The following is a 15336-nucleotide window of genomic DNA, read 5'->3' as shown; positions in this document are numbered from 1 at the left end:
AACTAGAGTACTTATTCAGCACTTTCTGATAGAAGACACCTTTTCCTATACAGGCAATTATAGGGATATCCTTAGATGATGCTTTAAAATTAGAAGAAGAAAAAACCCTAAAACACAAGAATACTCTTCTGTCTACTAAAGTTGCAAGTTCGGGACTATCAGAAGCTAAGTTATTTTCATGCCTGATAAGACTTTGATGATAGGTTGGCAATGTTTTACAGGTCCTTATGAGAGAAGCTGATGTAAAGTCTTCTGTGTCATAAAATTTTAGGACAGAGATGAATTCTGTTCCCTTTTGGTCAGGCAGATGTGAAGCGTATGTGCAACTCACAGACAATAGTGTGTCTTCCTAAAGTTTCCTTGTTTAGTTTTGCAAAGAGACTATCATGGTACTCTTGGTATTCTGGCACAGAGACAGGTTCAGCATCCGGTTTTCTTTTGTGTTGTTCTTTTGTGTTTGTGTAAAGAAAGATCATTTGGGATATATGTGTTTTCTTTTGCTGATATGAAGATGATGATCATTTTATTTCTCTTAAAGTATAGGTGTGACTAAGAAACAAAAAATGAAACCTGAGTGTTTATTGGTAGATGCTTTGTGCAGTGTTTGTAAAGACCATATTTCATACTCTATTGCTCAGAGTCATTTCAATGACTTAGGAAATGAGATTAGATGTACTTCTTTAAATATTATTACTTTTAAAGTACTGTTAATGTTTAAAAACAGATGAGAGTAAAGGTCTTTCTGAGGGCTTTCTTTTTATTCTATGCCTTCATTTATTTCAGCACCATTTGTAATGTCTTGCAACACTACTAGCAGTGTTGGCTTGAACAAGTTACTCTTTCCCATCCAAGTATTAATCAGTCCTGACCCAACTTAGCATCCAGGATTCTATGAGACAGAGCATGTTTGGGTATTTCTTGAATCAAATATCCTTAGTTATAAGATCAGAAGATTCCTGCTTTTTTTTGTGGGGGTGGGGTGAAGTTATTGAAAAGTTTGAGATACTGTAGATAAGACCCATAAAGTAGATAAGGGCCCTGTCACAGAAAACAGTGCCTGGTTTAAGTATTAGTTGTTTCCCTTTTCCTGGCTCTGTTCCATGCATATGCAATTATTCTAAGATTCCTGTCGCACTCTTCTTTCATTGTATCAAAGTTGAATTGAGAGAGTTAACTGCTCTGCAATAGAAACCTTGTTTGCTTTGTTTTGTTTACTGTGGCAACATTGGCATTTAGGTACTAAATACTTGATGAGGATTTGATGGATGAATGAGTATGCTTGCATATTTTAGAGGGTACCTTTGAAGTTTATAGACATCAGATGTACTCAGGTGAAATCAAGTCATAAAATTTTTTTATTTGGCCAGTGAGATGGCTCAGAGGATAAAGGCACCTGTTGCCAAGTCTGACCTGAGTTTAGTTCTCAGATGCCATGGGGTGAAGGAGAGAATGGATTCCCACAAGTTGCCCTCTGGCATTCTCAATAAAACAAAAAATAAGCCAAGCAGTGGTGGTACACACTTTAATCCCAGTAATTGGGAGGCAGAGGCAGTCAGATCTCTGAGTTTGAGGCCAGCCTGGTCTACATAGTAAGTTCGAGGACAGCCAGAGCTACACAGTAAGACTCTGTCTCAAAACAAACAAACAAACAAAAAAAAACAAAAACAAAACCCAAAAACTTCAACCTTGTATTAAGGGGCTGAGGAAATGGATCTGTCAGAAAAGTGCCCGCTGCCCTAAAAGCATGAGGGTCAGAGTTTAGATCCTCAGCACCCACATAAGAAACTGAGCTCAGTGTCACATGTCTGCAATTCTTAGCACTGAGGAGGCAAAGCTAGTCAGATCCCTGGAACTCATTGAACAGCCAACTTAGCCAAAGCAGTGAACTCCAGGTCCAGCAAAAGGCCCTGTCTCAAAAACGTAAAGTGGAGGATGATTTATGAAGACACCAGAAGTTGACCTCTGGCCTCCTCCATACATGTTCACAAACTCTCATATACATATACCTCATATACAAACACTTAATCTCTAGTACATACAGGTACTGTTCTAGGCATTGGGTATACAGTGGTAAGAAAGACGCAGGGGCTGTATAGTTGCTTCAGTGGTTAAGCATACTTACTTCACTTACAGAGTACCCGAGTTTGTTATCCAGCACTCACACTACAGGGACTTACGACTGCCTGTAATGCCAGCTCCACGAGACCTGACACCCTCCCTGGCCTCTTCAGGCATTTGCACACACATCTATATTGACACATGCATAGATTAAAAATAAATTACTCTATTTAAAAAAAAGACTCAGCCTGGTCTACAAAGCAAGTTCCAGGACAGCCTCCAAAGCTACAGAGAAACCCTGCCTCGAGAAAAACAACAACATGAAATCTTGTATTTTAGATGGAGAGAGGGATATAGAGGAAGGGCAGTAAACAAGTTAAATCTACAAGGTCAAAAGAGTTATAGGGCTGAGAGGCTGTCATTGTTGGCCGCTACTTTAGTTGAGTGCCTGGGAGGCCTCTCTCAGAGACTTGACATCTGAACTGGAGCAGCAGTGATGGTGCCCTTTGATTCTTACAGCGAGGCTTGAGTAGGAATACTGGCGCTTTGACATCAAAAGGCTAGACACCGTCAAGTTTCAAATATGTGAGGTTTGTAGCCTGCCTTCTCCCCTAAAGTAAATCAACATTGGCTTTTAAAATTTTCCCCTACAGCATTTTTATTTCTCACCCCCCCCCCAGTATAATGGTTTCACTTCCTACTTTCAAAAATGCTGAGCATTCAAAATCACGTTTCTCAGAAGAAAAAGTGTTTTGAAGAGCTTAAAGTCGGATGCCTCTGGGAGCAGATATAATTTGGTATTACATCATGAAACCAAAGGACATCTTTTGTGTGGTTATTTTGACTGTATACTTGTCCTTGCTCTTGTCAACTCTGATAGTAAATGATCAGAATTCTGTGTTTATTCTTCCTAATGGAGAAGTCTTCATGCTAAGAAATGTGAGGAAGAAAAACAAAAGATTTGCAGAACTTGCTAATTTAATCATCCCTAGGGTTTGGGATTCCTGCAAATCTTGCATTTTTGATTGACACTGTGAAAGGACAGGGCCCAGATAAGGCCCTTTTTTAGGAGAATAAAAGGTATATTTGCTATGTACAATTCTGAGCATTGAGTTTAATTATGGTGTATTTCATTACATGGCCTTAGTGGATACTATTTTAAGATAGCTATTTTTTTAAATGAATTCAGGCATTAATAATTTATCCAGGATGTATAGGTAAAATATTTTTGTGTTTTTATTTAAGGTATTTTATTTAATGGATGGAATTCTGTTGGTTTTTTAAATCCAAATATATTAGCCTTTTGAGGTTTAGGGGTTTGGCCTGCAGCAATGTGTTTTCCTATAATAGTTTGCCCTTTCCTCTTCCTTTTAAAAGGAACATCATGACAACAGAGAAGAGTTTAGTGGTTGAAGCTGAGAATTCTCAGCACCAACAACAGAAGGAAGAAGGTGAGGGAGCCACAAACTCAGGCCAACAAGAAATTCAACTAGAAGAGGCTTCCCAACCGGCAGCTGAGGGCGGTAATCAGTGTGAGCAGAAGCTGAAAGCATCCAATGGGGACACTCCGACACATGAAGACTTGACCAAGAACAAGGAACGGACGTCAGAAAGCAGAGGCTTGTCACGACTGCTTTCCTCATTCCTCAAAAGGCCCAAGTCTCAGGTTTCTGAAGAAGAAGGCAGAGAAGCAGAGTCAGATAAGGAAAAAGGAGAAGGAGGTCAAAAGGAGTTAGAATTTGGAACCAGCCTTGATGAAGACATCATTTTAAAGGCTCCTATTGCAGCTCCTGAACCTGAACTCAAAACAGACCCATCTTTGGATCTTCATTCACTAAGCAGTATAGAAACACAGGTAAGGCATATGACTGTGGATGAGAGTATAATGAAGATGCATTATATGCTGTACTTTTCATAGAAGAATATTTGGCATTATTTCTTATGAGCCAGTTGACTTAGGCATTGATAGTGATAAATAACATAAAGAGTTTCTGCTCTAAAGAAATTAATGTAATCAGTTGAAACCTGACTTTAAAAATATACTCTATAAATCAAAGAAATGAAAGAAAACTATCGAATGAGTTTGTTCAGTCCATGTATCATCTAGCTGTAACAATGGGACAAATTTGAGTATTAATGGGAGAGCCAGAAAGAAGTGAGTGGTATTGAGTTCATATTGGTGGAATTAGGGATAGAATAGTTATCAGGCAGTGTGGCCCTTTTGTGAAAAGTCTCCATTAATCCATGTGATGGAGTCAGGCCATCCCAGTGTATGTGACAGATCAGAGCCATGCTTGTCTTATTTGGCCTATATGCTCTATGGAACACATTATTGCCATTTCAATTCCGTCCTGTGTGTGTGTGTGTGTGTGTGTGTGTGTGTGTGTGTGTGTGTGTGCGTGTGCGCGCGCGCGCGCGCGTGTGCGTGCACACATGCATGTTCATGCATGTATCACAGTGTGCATATGGAGACCAGAAGACAGCTTTGGGGGATCAGTCTCTTTTTTCCACAGTATGGTCTTCAAGAATCAAACTGGTAGCAAGTGCCATTACCTGATAAGCCATCTCATTGGCCCCTCTGTAGTATTTATTCATACAGAGCTTTAACTTTGAATCTGTATAAATAAACATGAGTTATTCTTTTGTCCAAAAACATGTAAAAGCACTACTAGTATAACTCAAGCTGTTTTCTAGAAATCTTACTTGTTTTCAGTCTTACTGCTTACAAAGTAAGAGTTATTTTCAAAATTTTACTTCTGTAGCTTTTTAACATTATCTGGGTTGTTAAAGTTTAAATCCTGTGTGTGCTTCTGTGAAAGGTCTAAAGTTTGGGGTATGTAGTTTCATTAGGCTTTTCTAAAATTATTACTTGTATTTCTAGAAATGTTACTCGTATATTCAAAGTGCCAAAGGCTGACTTTAGGATGAGATCATAATAGGTACTTGCTGTTAGTGAAACAATATTAAAAATAAGATCCAGGATTGGGTATGTGACTCAATGGGTAAAAAGGCTTGCTGCACAAGCCTGGTGACCTAATTCAAATCCCTAAGACCCTCTTAAAAAGCAGAGTGTGGTAGCTCAAATCTATAATCTCTGCGTTCCTGTGGAAAGATAAGGAGTGGAGACAGGAGACTCACCGGAAGCTTGTGGGCCAATCAGTTAACTTAGACCGAATAGTGCAGTGGCAGAAATGAGAGACCCAACAAGGTGGAAGTCAAGAACCAACTCCTTAAATGTGCACTCATGTGTACATAGCATATATATGAATCATACACATATACAAACAAAAATCAAGACTCACTAAATAGTAGTTGTCTTTGGGTTTCTATTGCTGGGAAGAGACACCATGACCACAGCAAGGTTCGGCTCATTATCATCATGGTGGGACATGGTGGCATACAGGCAGACATGATGCTGGAGAGTGTCCTACATCTTGGCTTGCAACCAAAGGAAGTGGTCTAAGATACTGAAAGGTATCTTGAGTATATATGAGACCTCAAAGCCCACCTCCACAGTGACATACTTCCTTCAACAAGGCCACACCCATTTCAACAAAGCCACACTTCCTAACAGTGCTGCTCCCTTTGGGGGCCATGTTCTTTCAAACTAACACAGTAGTTATGAATGAGATCTATGGAATCACAGTAAGGACTGCAAATGGCATGGCAAACTTTACTGACTGATCCATCTTCCTAGCATTACCTACTAAGCTTTGTTTGTTTGTTTGAGAGACGGTCTTATACTTCTTATATAAACCAGGCTGGCCTCTAATTTACAGAGATCAACCTGCTTCTGCCTCCTGAGTGCTGGAATTAAAGGCTTACACACCCATACCCAGCACTCACATTTTTAGTTTTAAATATTTATTTATAAAAAGTAAGTACTGAAAACCTACTGTGTAAGCCAGGTTCTAGGATAGGTGGACCTTGATAAGTTAAAAACTTTAAATGATGGGCCAGTGAGATGGCTCAGGGGATAAAGTGCTTGTTACTGCAAGCCTGGTGACCACCCACGTGTAGGTGCTAGGAGCCACAGTCAAGGTGTTATTATATGAAATAGTTCAGTGGGATAGGACACACATGACCTGAAGCCCATACTGAGGCTGCATGACATGATTGTGAAGACTATATCAAGCCTGTCAGCCACCCGAGTCTAATGCCACAGGCAAACAACTCAATCCTTTTTTTTTTTTTTTAAATTAAATGTCAACCATGTATTGTTTTGGAAGAAAAAAAATTCATAGAATTTAGTTAAAACTCTCAATAAATTTATTGTGCCGAAAGAAAGAAAATAGTCCAACGTGGCCCTTAATCCCAGTACTTAGTAGACTGATGCAGGAAAACTACAGGTTTGAGGCTAGTTAGCTGTCTTTAAGAAAAAAAAAAAATCAGTAAGAAAATGTGTGCCAACGGCATGCAGACCCCGAGATGACCGGCTACGTGGTGACGCGCTGGTACCGGGCCCCTGAGGTGATTCTCAGTTGGATGCATTACAACCAGACAGTGGACATCTGGTCTGTAGGCTGCATCATGGGAGAAATGCTGACCGGAAGGACGCTTTTCAAGGGGAAGGACTACCTGGACCAGCTGACCCAGATCCTGAAAGTGACCGGGGTGCCAGGAGCTGAGTTTGTGCAGAAGCTGAAAGACAAGGCGGCCAAATCCTACATCCAGTCTCTGCCTCAGAGCCCCAAGAAGGATTTCACTCAGCTGTTCCCGCGTGCCAGTCCCCAAGCTGCGGACCTGCTGGATAAGATGCTGGAGCTGGATGTGGACAAACGTCTGACAGCCACTCAGGCACTTGCTCACCCCTTTTTCGAACCCATCCGCGACCCGGAGGAGGAGACAGAGGCCCAGCAGCCTTTTGCTGATGTCTTAGAACAGGAGAAGCTCACTGTGGATGAGTGGAAACAGCACATCTACAAAGAGGTCTCCAACTTCAGTCCCATCGCCAGGAAGGACTCTCGGCGACGGAGTGGCATGAAGCTGCAGTGACCATGGGCTGTGACACGCAGCTGAACCTGAGGACTGTGACAGGCCCACACTCTGCCTCAGGACCAATATTTCTTGTCACTACTTATGTCTCAGGGCTTATGGGAATGTAGCCTCCTGAGCAGACAAAAGTGTCTTCCAGAGGAAGCAGATTTCCAGCCTGCTGGCTTGGGGTGGGGGAATTGTGATAGCAGCAGCTGTATTAAAACTCAAATGTGGGGAGAAGCTGGATATGGGGTCCTCTCCTTCCTGGAGGAATGGGACTGAGGATGTGTGAGCCAGGCTGAGGGCCACAACAGGTCTGCTTCTGAGGTAGATGCAGCACAGAAACCAGGACGGACTTAAAGCAACAGAGATGTCTTCCCTCACATTGCTGGAGGTCAGAAGAGTAAGACCAGGGTTCCTGGAAGGGCGTGCTCCCTCAGAGGCTGCAGGAAAGAGTCAATCCATCCTTCCTCCTTCCCTTCGTCCTTCCTTCTTTTTAGCTCTGCTGGCTAAAGAACCAAAGCCATCCTCAGTAAAAAAAAAAAAAAAAAGAAAATGTGTGCCAAAATATTCTGACTTTCTTGTGTAACATTGGGATGACTTAACAATTGCTGGAGGAGGCCATTTTCGGTCTTGCTCTTCCTTCGTCATCCTTGTTTGGATGTAGGAAAGTAGAGAAGAGCTGGGGCGGAGCCACAGTTTTTAGGTTGGTACCTTCATTTTCTTAATGCAGATGTGTCAAGCACTTCTTTTAGCTGTGTATATAATTTAAAGTCTGTGGCAAATCATTTCATTCACAGTTTATAGGCTACCTTTCTAAGTGGGAGACCATGGAATAGAGGCAACAAAAAAATTGATGAACATATATATCATATAATGTTACAGTCAGGAAGACTATATTATGTAATGCTGAGAGCAATAGATTGGTGTCTCACAGTCACTCACCAATTTGATAGGATTCTACCTGAAAAAATTAAAAATAGTCATGTCTGAACATCTTTGGGAAACCATAATACATGTTAGAAAAAATGAACTAGTTGATATGACTCAACTTATTTTTGTTTTAGTAGTTTCTTTATGTTTGTATTTTTATTGGTGGGGGTACTAACTGCAGGTAGGAGTGTGTGTAGCTCATTTTGTGAATGTCTTTTCACTAACTTGTTGTCATGGGTGTTTAGCCAGCTCAGGAAGAACACAGAGAGGATCCGGAATCTGAAACGAAGGAAGAGGAAGGGATTGAAGAGTGCTCCAGGGCAGGAGTGAAGGACGACCCCGAGTTAAAACCAGAAAGAGAGCCTGAGGCTTCACAGAAGCCCATCAGGAGACACAGAGACATGCACTGCAAGGTCTCCTTGTTGGATGACACAATTTATGAGTGTGTGGTGGAGGTGAGTGCGTTTTAATCAGAGCTATAATTTCTTCATGTGGGGTGTGAGGCTGCTGAAGACAAGACCTACCCTGAGGACCATTCTGTGGACGGAAATGTTAATGGTGGCTTTCTTTAAATGAAGTGGTGGGAAATTGTCTTATTTTTTCCTCCCTGAATCTGTTGAGATCTTGAGACTTAAGTGTGTGGTTACTTTATGTATATATATATATATTTTTTTCTTTATAACCAGATTTCTCAAGATAGGCTGAATTTTGATAATATTTCCAGCTATCCCTATGATTATGTTTAAAAAGAAATTACTAGATGTCTTGTAGTAAAAGCACCTGCAGTTCAGTCCTAACACACAAAAGGCTCTGGATATAAAAATTCTTTACAATTGAGAAGCCATTATTAATTGAATGACTAAGTTGATTAGCTGGTAAATAGAGGTTGCTGTTTAAATCACAGTCTGTAAATTAAGGCATGCTTCTTTATAAGTAAGAGTTTAAGTTCCCAGATTTAGGAGTGGTTTGACTTTGTAAGGAAAATGATTTGTAACAATACTGAATAGCTATTGTAACAGCTAGTGTCTATAGGCTGTTTCTTACTTCTCTGAAGGGTTGTAGGGACTTCATTCTTGGTGGTACTTACTTTGAAAATGATTTCCGCGCTGTAATATATTTGTTTATAAGCTGACATATCAGGGAAGAGAAGAGATTTATAAATCATGCTTTATTTAGACTGTGTCACCATCTGAGAGTTTATTAGTTATCAAAGATAAAAAATGGAATTGGAAAATAACACTTTTTGAAAAATTGGATGATGAGTACAAGAATGAGAAGAACCCTTAACTAATGTTTGTGTATCTTCACAGAAACATGCTAAGGGGCAGGATTTGCTTAAGCGAGTTTGTGAGCACCTCAATCTATTGGAAGAAGACTACTTTGGTTTAGCTGTTTGGGATAGTGCAACTTCTAAGGTAAGGAAGGAGACCAGACAGTATAAGCAGCTGGCAATTTCAGTTCTCCTGCTGGTAACAATGTTTGTGCCTGCCTGGTCTCATGCTGGTAACAATGTTTGTACCTACTTCTTCCCATGTTGGTAACAATGTTTATACCTACCTTTCTAAAACACCGATGAATATAGTCTCTACAGATTTTCCTCTAGAATTTACCTTTTTTTAAAAAGAGAATTAATAATGTGCTTGTTTTCATCATCAAGAGAAGATACCTACTATGCTTATCCCTATAATTCTAATGATAAAATAATTGAAGTTTAGCAAGATTATCCCATATCAAGGATGTACAGCTGATGGATGGTGAAAAGACACTTGAACCTGCCAGGCAGTGGTGGTACAGTCCTTTAATCCCAGCATTTGGGAGGCTGAGGCAGGCACATTTCAGTGAATTCCAGGCCAGCCTGGCTACAAAGTGAGTTTCAGGACAGCCAGGTCTACACAGAGAAAACCCTGTCTTAAAACACAAAGCAAGAACTATATCCTTTACTGAACTGCAGTATCTGTGTCTAATCACACTCCTTATAATTAATGCCATACCTTCATTTTTAACCCTTCAGTGGCTTCTACTTGCCTTGAGCTTGATGAAGCCCAGGCTTCTTAGCACAGAATATGGTCTCCATGTCTGAACCCTTACTGTGCTTTTCAGTTTTACCTCTCCTCCATAATTGCCTCTGTGCTGCGGTTATGCTGAACTATGCACAGCAACTCTTTTGTACTTTTGTGCCCATCTAATTATTTTCAGTTCTTCTTTTTCTGGCTGATTCATATTTTAAGACTCAGACTCCCCTATTTCCTAAAGTTCCTTTGGATCTGCGTGCTGAAATGCCCCGAGCTTTACCATATCACTGCTGTGGTCATATCCAGGGCAAGCAAATTGTTCCCCAATCATCCCCTTCATTAGTGATTTTTAGTCTTTTAAATAATGATGATGCAATCCACCTGGAATCATTTCACATACACTTGTTGGCTAAATAAAACACCAAGAATTGAAAATTTTTTAAAATGTAGTTTTATCTTATGTGATTGATGTTTTGCCTGCATGTATGTCTGTGTAAGGGTGTCAGAAGCCCTAGAACTGGAGTTACAGATAGTTATGAACTACCACGTGGGTACTTGGAATTGATCTCGGGCCCTCTGGAGGTACTCTTAACTGCTGAGCTCTTTCCAGCCTCAAGAATTAAATAGTTTAAATTGAGCGTAGAAGTATAGATACTGATTTTATTATAACTAGAAAGTCTTGGTTTTGCTTTTGATTTGTTTTTAACCTTGGCTTTTGATCTTTTTCAAACAATTATAAATTGCATTAATTCATTTGGGGGACAGGGCTGTGGATAGGGAGGGTACATGTGTGGAGGTCAGAGGATGATTTTTGTGAATTGGTTTTCTCCTTCTGTCACAAGAGATTGGGGATTGGACTCAGACTTAGTGGTGGTGCTTTTCCTGTTGCACCAGCTCACATCAGTCCCTTCAAGAAAGCTTAGATTTGAAGCTCTGTGATTGACACAAATCTGGATTTGCCTCTCAGTGTCAGCCTGATAGGGGTTTTGGCCTCAGTCTTAAATTTTCTCATAGGTTCTCTGGAAGGAAGAACTGGGAAGTCTCTTAAAACAGTGGAGAATATGGAGCTCTCTGCTGTGGGAGACACCCTCTCCAACCTGATAGAAAGTTGCCATTAGTAAAGCATTTTGGGTTGCATATAAGCTGCCTTTCCACCAAATGAGAGGCAAAGGGAAGCATTCAGATACTTCCTTTATGACAGGGCTCAAACAAGTATGCACTTAATTTGTGTGTGTGTGTGTGTGTGTGTGCTCTCATGCTGGAGTGTACACGCATGTGCCAGGAAGCCTTCCTCTTTTGCTCTTTACCTTATTTTTGAGGCAGGGACTGGGTTCTCAATGGACTTGGAACCTACTGGTTTGTATATAATGGCTGACCAGCAAGCTCCAGGGGTCTTCTTGTCTCCACATCCCAAGTGCTGGGATTGTAAGTATGCACGACCAAGCCCAACTTTTTTATCTGGATGTTGGGAATCAAACTCAGATCCTCATGCTTACATGACATGAATTTTACCTGTTGAGCTACCTGCAGTCACATATGTATTTCATTTTTTATACTGTAGAACAGCTTCATAGTAAATGGTAGTTATTAATAAATACTTCTTAGTCATCCATGCCAATTGTGGGGGAATATAAAAGGAAACTAATCCTCACTCTTATGCATATACTCTGTGCTGGTGACTGTCTATAACTGTCAAAGTGGTATATAACCAAGTGTAAAAGTATAGTGGTCCAGCCTGTTCATTTGGTAGGGCATATATTTGGTCATTCTGTGCTCTGTCTGTGTTGATAAGTGGTGAGGAAGGGATATTACCCCACTCCCCACCCCAGGAACTACCAAAATTGAATTTTAAATCTTTTGAAGAAAAGGGTTAGTTAGATAAGAATAGGGCTCCTGGAATTTTGTTAATGTTATAATTCTTATGTGTTTACTTTGCTATTTCACTGATCTGTATATTTGTGTGTCTGCACATGCACATGTTGTTGGGGACTAAACCTGAGAACCATGAACATGCAAACATGAATACTATCACCAAGTTTCACCCAAAATGTATCTTACAATTTTTTTTTTTCCAAACAGGGTTTCTTTGTAGTTATGGAAGCTGTCCTAGAACTCGCTCAGTAGACCAGGCTGGTCTCAAACTCACAGAGATCCTCCTGCCTCTGCCTCTGAGTGCTGGGATTAAAAGTATGTGCCATCATCGTCTGGCTGTATCTTATAGTTTAAAATGGTCTAATAATTTAAAATCTAATGTAAATAAGCTGGGTGTGATGGTACATACCTTAAGCCCAGCCCTTGGAAAATAGAATTCTGTGAGTTCAAAGCTAGCCTGGTCTATACCTCAAGTTCCATCCAGACCAGCTAGATCTAACTACATAATGAGACCCTATCTCCAAAAAAAAAAAAAAAAAAAAAAAAAAAAAAAAAAAAAGAAAGAAAGAAGGAAGGAAAAAGCTGTTCTACTAAAAATTGAGCAGTTTTTGTCTTTAATCATCTTTCATAGAGTCCTATGAAGTACAGTTAATAGTGAAACTGCTTTTTTAAAGTGCCAGTACATTGCAGGGGACCTTACAGGTTGAAGAGGCCTAATGTGATGTTATATAGACTCTTAAGTGGGGTGGAAAAACATAGAAGGGAGAGAGATTGGAGATTGGAGTGGGCAAGATATATTCATTTCAGTAAACATTAACTGGGCAATGAACCGTGCACCAGAGGCTGTGCTGACAGAAAATTTGAACAAGACCAAAGTTTAGAGGAGAAAATAAGATTTGGCTGATGTCACTTACTCATTGTTCTAGAACTTTACCAATCTAACATTGCAAATAGCACATGCTTATTTCACATTTTCTGCTTACAATCAGGCTTACATATATGAGCAGGTCTTTAAAATGGGTACTATGACAAAATTTATATTTTAGAGATAAGGGAATTTAGGTACAGAGAGGCTCTAGGTACTTAGTCAGGAATATTGGAGCATGGATTCAAACCAACCTCTGGTTCCTTTTTTTTTTTTTTTTGCTGCTGAGAAACAACTATGCTTTGTTAAATTAACACAAAAGCTTCCAGGGAAATGTAGGTTCATCAGGAGGTGTTTTCCCAAGGTGGCCAGGGAGCTACCTCCAATGCTGAATTGTCTGTGTGTTCTGGAGCTCCATGTGAATGCCTTTTCTTCTTTTTACAGACATGGCTGGATTCTGCCAAAGAAATTAAAAAACAGGTTCGAGGTAAGTGGATACAGCCCTTTATAGTTCTCTCTTTCTCAGCTGGGCCAGAGGATCTCCAGCTATCACTGGCTGTGAGTCAGTCACTTGAGAGGCCTGACTGTGGCAGACTGCTTTGAAACGAAGATAAAGGTTTTCCCTGGAAGGGCCAATTCCATAGTAGAAAAACACAGTAGAGGTTGACACTACTGAGATGTAGGTCAGATTTTGACCTTAAAAGACAAAACAAAAACCAACTAGGAAAAGTTGGACAAGTAGGACTAGGTGAGAGTAACAGAAGGCTGGAAAATAACAAAAATGGAGTCAGTTCTCAAAATGGCAGAGACAGAGACTGTCAGCCACTAGGAGGAATTTGCTGTTGGATCTTGGTCCTTTTATTGTTCTAGACTATTGTTTTTTTTTTTTTTTTTTTTTTTTGGTCCTTTTCTTTCTGTTTGGTGTTGGTGGTTGAACTCAGGGCCTTACTTTCCCGTGTTCTAGCTTTCTCCATGTTTCCCCCTCTGTATGGTAGCTTCTTTTTTGTAACTTGTCTGAAAATATTAAATGGAAATCTCTGACTTGTGTGCTTTTCTGGTGTGGCCCTGCACCACCATGTCTAGGCCATGAGTCACCTTTTGTCTAGTAAGCTGCAAGCATACTCGTTGCTTAGTAGCTCTGAGGTTATCAGATAGACTGTCACAGGCTTGTGTTAAGTGAACCTTTCTTTATTTAATAGTGGCCTCTAAGTTAAAGAGCAGTGATGTTGGCAATTTGGTTATGCCTAAGAAAAGTTAACACGTATGTCTTTTCGGTGAAAAAGGTGAGTTCAATACTTTTCAAGATTTTGGGCATGCCCTGAGATAGGGAAAGTTGTACTTGTCACCCTTTTGCAAATTTAAGGAAGGAAAAGTGAAGGAAGACATGTTTGCCACTGGCCATCAGGCAGTGGGGCTTCTCTAGTAGCTTGAGCATCTTACTGTTGCATGCCCTGGTCACACTACTGTTCTGGGATGAAAAATGTGCAGATTAATATTTCATAGCCCCAGACCCAATGGTTTGTCTTGATTAAGGCCAGCCTGCTATCACTTTAGCTTCATTTATTTTTGAAGAAACTTCCAGAAAATACAGTGGTTATTACTCATCCTGATGAGCAGATTTTAACTCTGTCACCCAACCAGAACTGTTCACTCGTTTCTGAAACATTTTTGTTATCATGAAATGTTTTTCTTTGGACCTTGTACATGACTGTTTTAGCATTCTTTTATTTCATTGGTTTAGCATTCTTAAAATAGAGAAACAAAACTTTTTCTTTTTCTTTTTTTCTTTTTTTTTTTTTGCATTGGCAACTTTCTACATTTGTTCTTCACTGATAAAAGCTTGAAATTTATTATTTTATAATTACTATTGTAACTGGAAGTTTCTCCACCAGTTCCCGAATAACTACTTCGAGGCTTAATATTAATTATAATTATTTGGCCTTTGGCTCAGACTTATTACTAGCTAGGTCTTACATTTAAATTAACCTGTATTGCCATGTGGTCCTTGATCTTCTGGTGGTGCTCTGGCACGTTGCTCCTTGGGCGACTGCTGGTGTCTTCTCAACCTCTCCTCATCTGAGTCCTCAGTTTGATTGTTCTGCCTAACCCTATCCTGTCTGGCTATTGGTCAAACAGCTTTTATTATTAGCTAATGAGAACAACATATACTCACAGCGTACAAAAAGACATCACACATCATTTCCCCCTTTCTGTCCAATCAAAAAGGAAGGTTTTAACTTTAACACAGTAAAATTACATATAATGAAACAGTTATCAAGCAAGAATTGCAATTACAATATTTAAAATGTTTATTTGTATTTGACAAAATTAATGAGAATACTCTATCATCTATCCTATCTTTGTGAATATAAAGTTTTATATCTAACTTATCTTTTATCATAACTAAGGAAAACTATAATCAAAGACCCCAGAAGGATATAATCTTACCTGAGTAAAGAAAAATTATATTGTAAGCAACTCCAAAACTCTAGAAATGACAGAGACATCTGGCTGGGCAGTCACCCAAAGTTCTTCTGTAATGTTGGGGCATCCATCTTCAGCCTACAGCCACATAGTATCTGGCAGACTTTTCAGTGAAGCAGGAAATTTGAAAGACTG

The 15336-nt window shown here is 39.9% G+C and overlaps 2 protein-coding genes across 10 annotated transcripts in view; both read left to right on the top strand.

The window, feature by feature from the left end:
* Window positions 1–15336, top strand: part of Epb41 (erythrocyte membrane protein band 4.1) — a 118246-nt gene that overhangs the window by 37304 nt on the left and 65606 nt on the right. For all 9 annotated transcript variants that reach the window (XM_051188970.1, XM_051188969.1, XM_051188965.1 and 6 more), the window contains exons 2-5: window positions 3436–3913; window positions 8214–8423; window positions 9279–9383; window positions 13162–13204. In XM_051188970.1, coding sequence (XP_051044927.1) covers window positions 3443–3913; window positions 8214–8423; window positions 9279–9383; window positions 13162–13204 — 829 coding nt within the window. In that variant the 5' untranslated portion in view covers window positions 3436–3442. The remainder of the gene's footprint in view (window positions 1–3435; window positions 3914–8213; window positions 8424–9278; window positions 9384–13161; window positions 13205–15336) is intronic.
* On the top strand, window positions 6474–7281 carry LOC127225455 (mitogen-activated protein kinase 13-like). The gene has a single exon (XM_051188973.1). It carries the CDS (start codon window positions 6487–6489, stop codon window positions 7051–7053), a length of 567 nt encoding a protein of 188 aa, XP_051044930.1. The 5' UTR covers window positions 6474–6486; the 3' UTR covers window positions 7054–7281.

This window comes from Phodopus roborovskii, unplaced genomic scaffold, assembly GCF_943737965.1.
Source record: "Phodopus roborovskii unplaced genomic scaffold, PHOROB, whole genome shotgun sequence".
Taxonomy (NCBI): domain Eukaryota; kingdom Metazoa; phylum Chordata; class Mammalia; order Rodentia; family Cricetidae; genus Phodopus; species Phodopus roborovskii.
Note: the sequence above shows the minus strand (reverse complement) of the source record. Positions and strands in the feature narration are given on the sequence as shown.

Coding starts and splice junctions, on each gene's coding strand:
- LOC127225455 (XM_051188973.1), top strand. CDS start 6,487: ATGACCGGCTACGTGGTGACGCGCTGGTACCGGGCCCCTGAGGTGATT.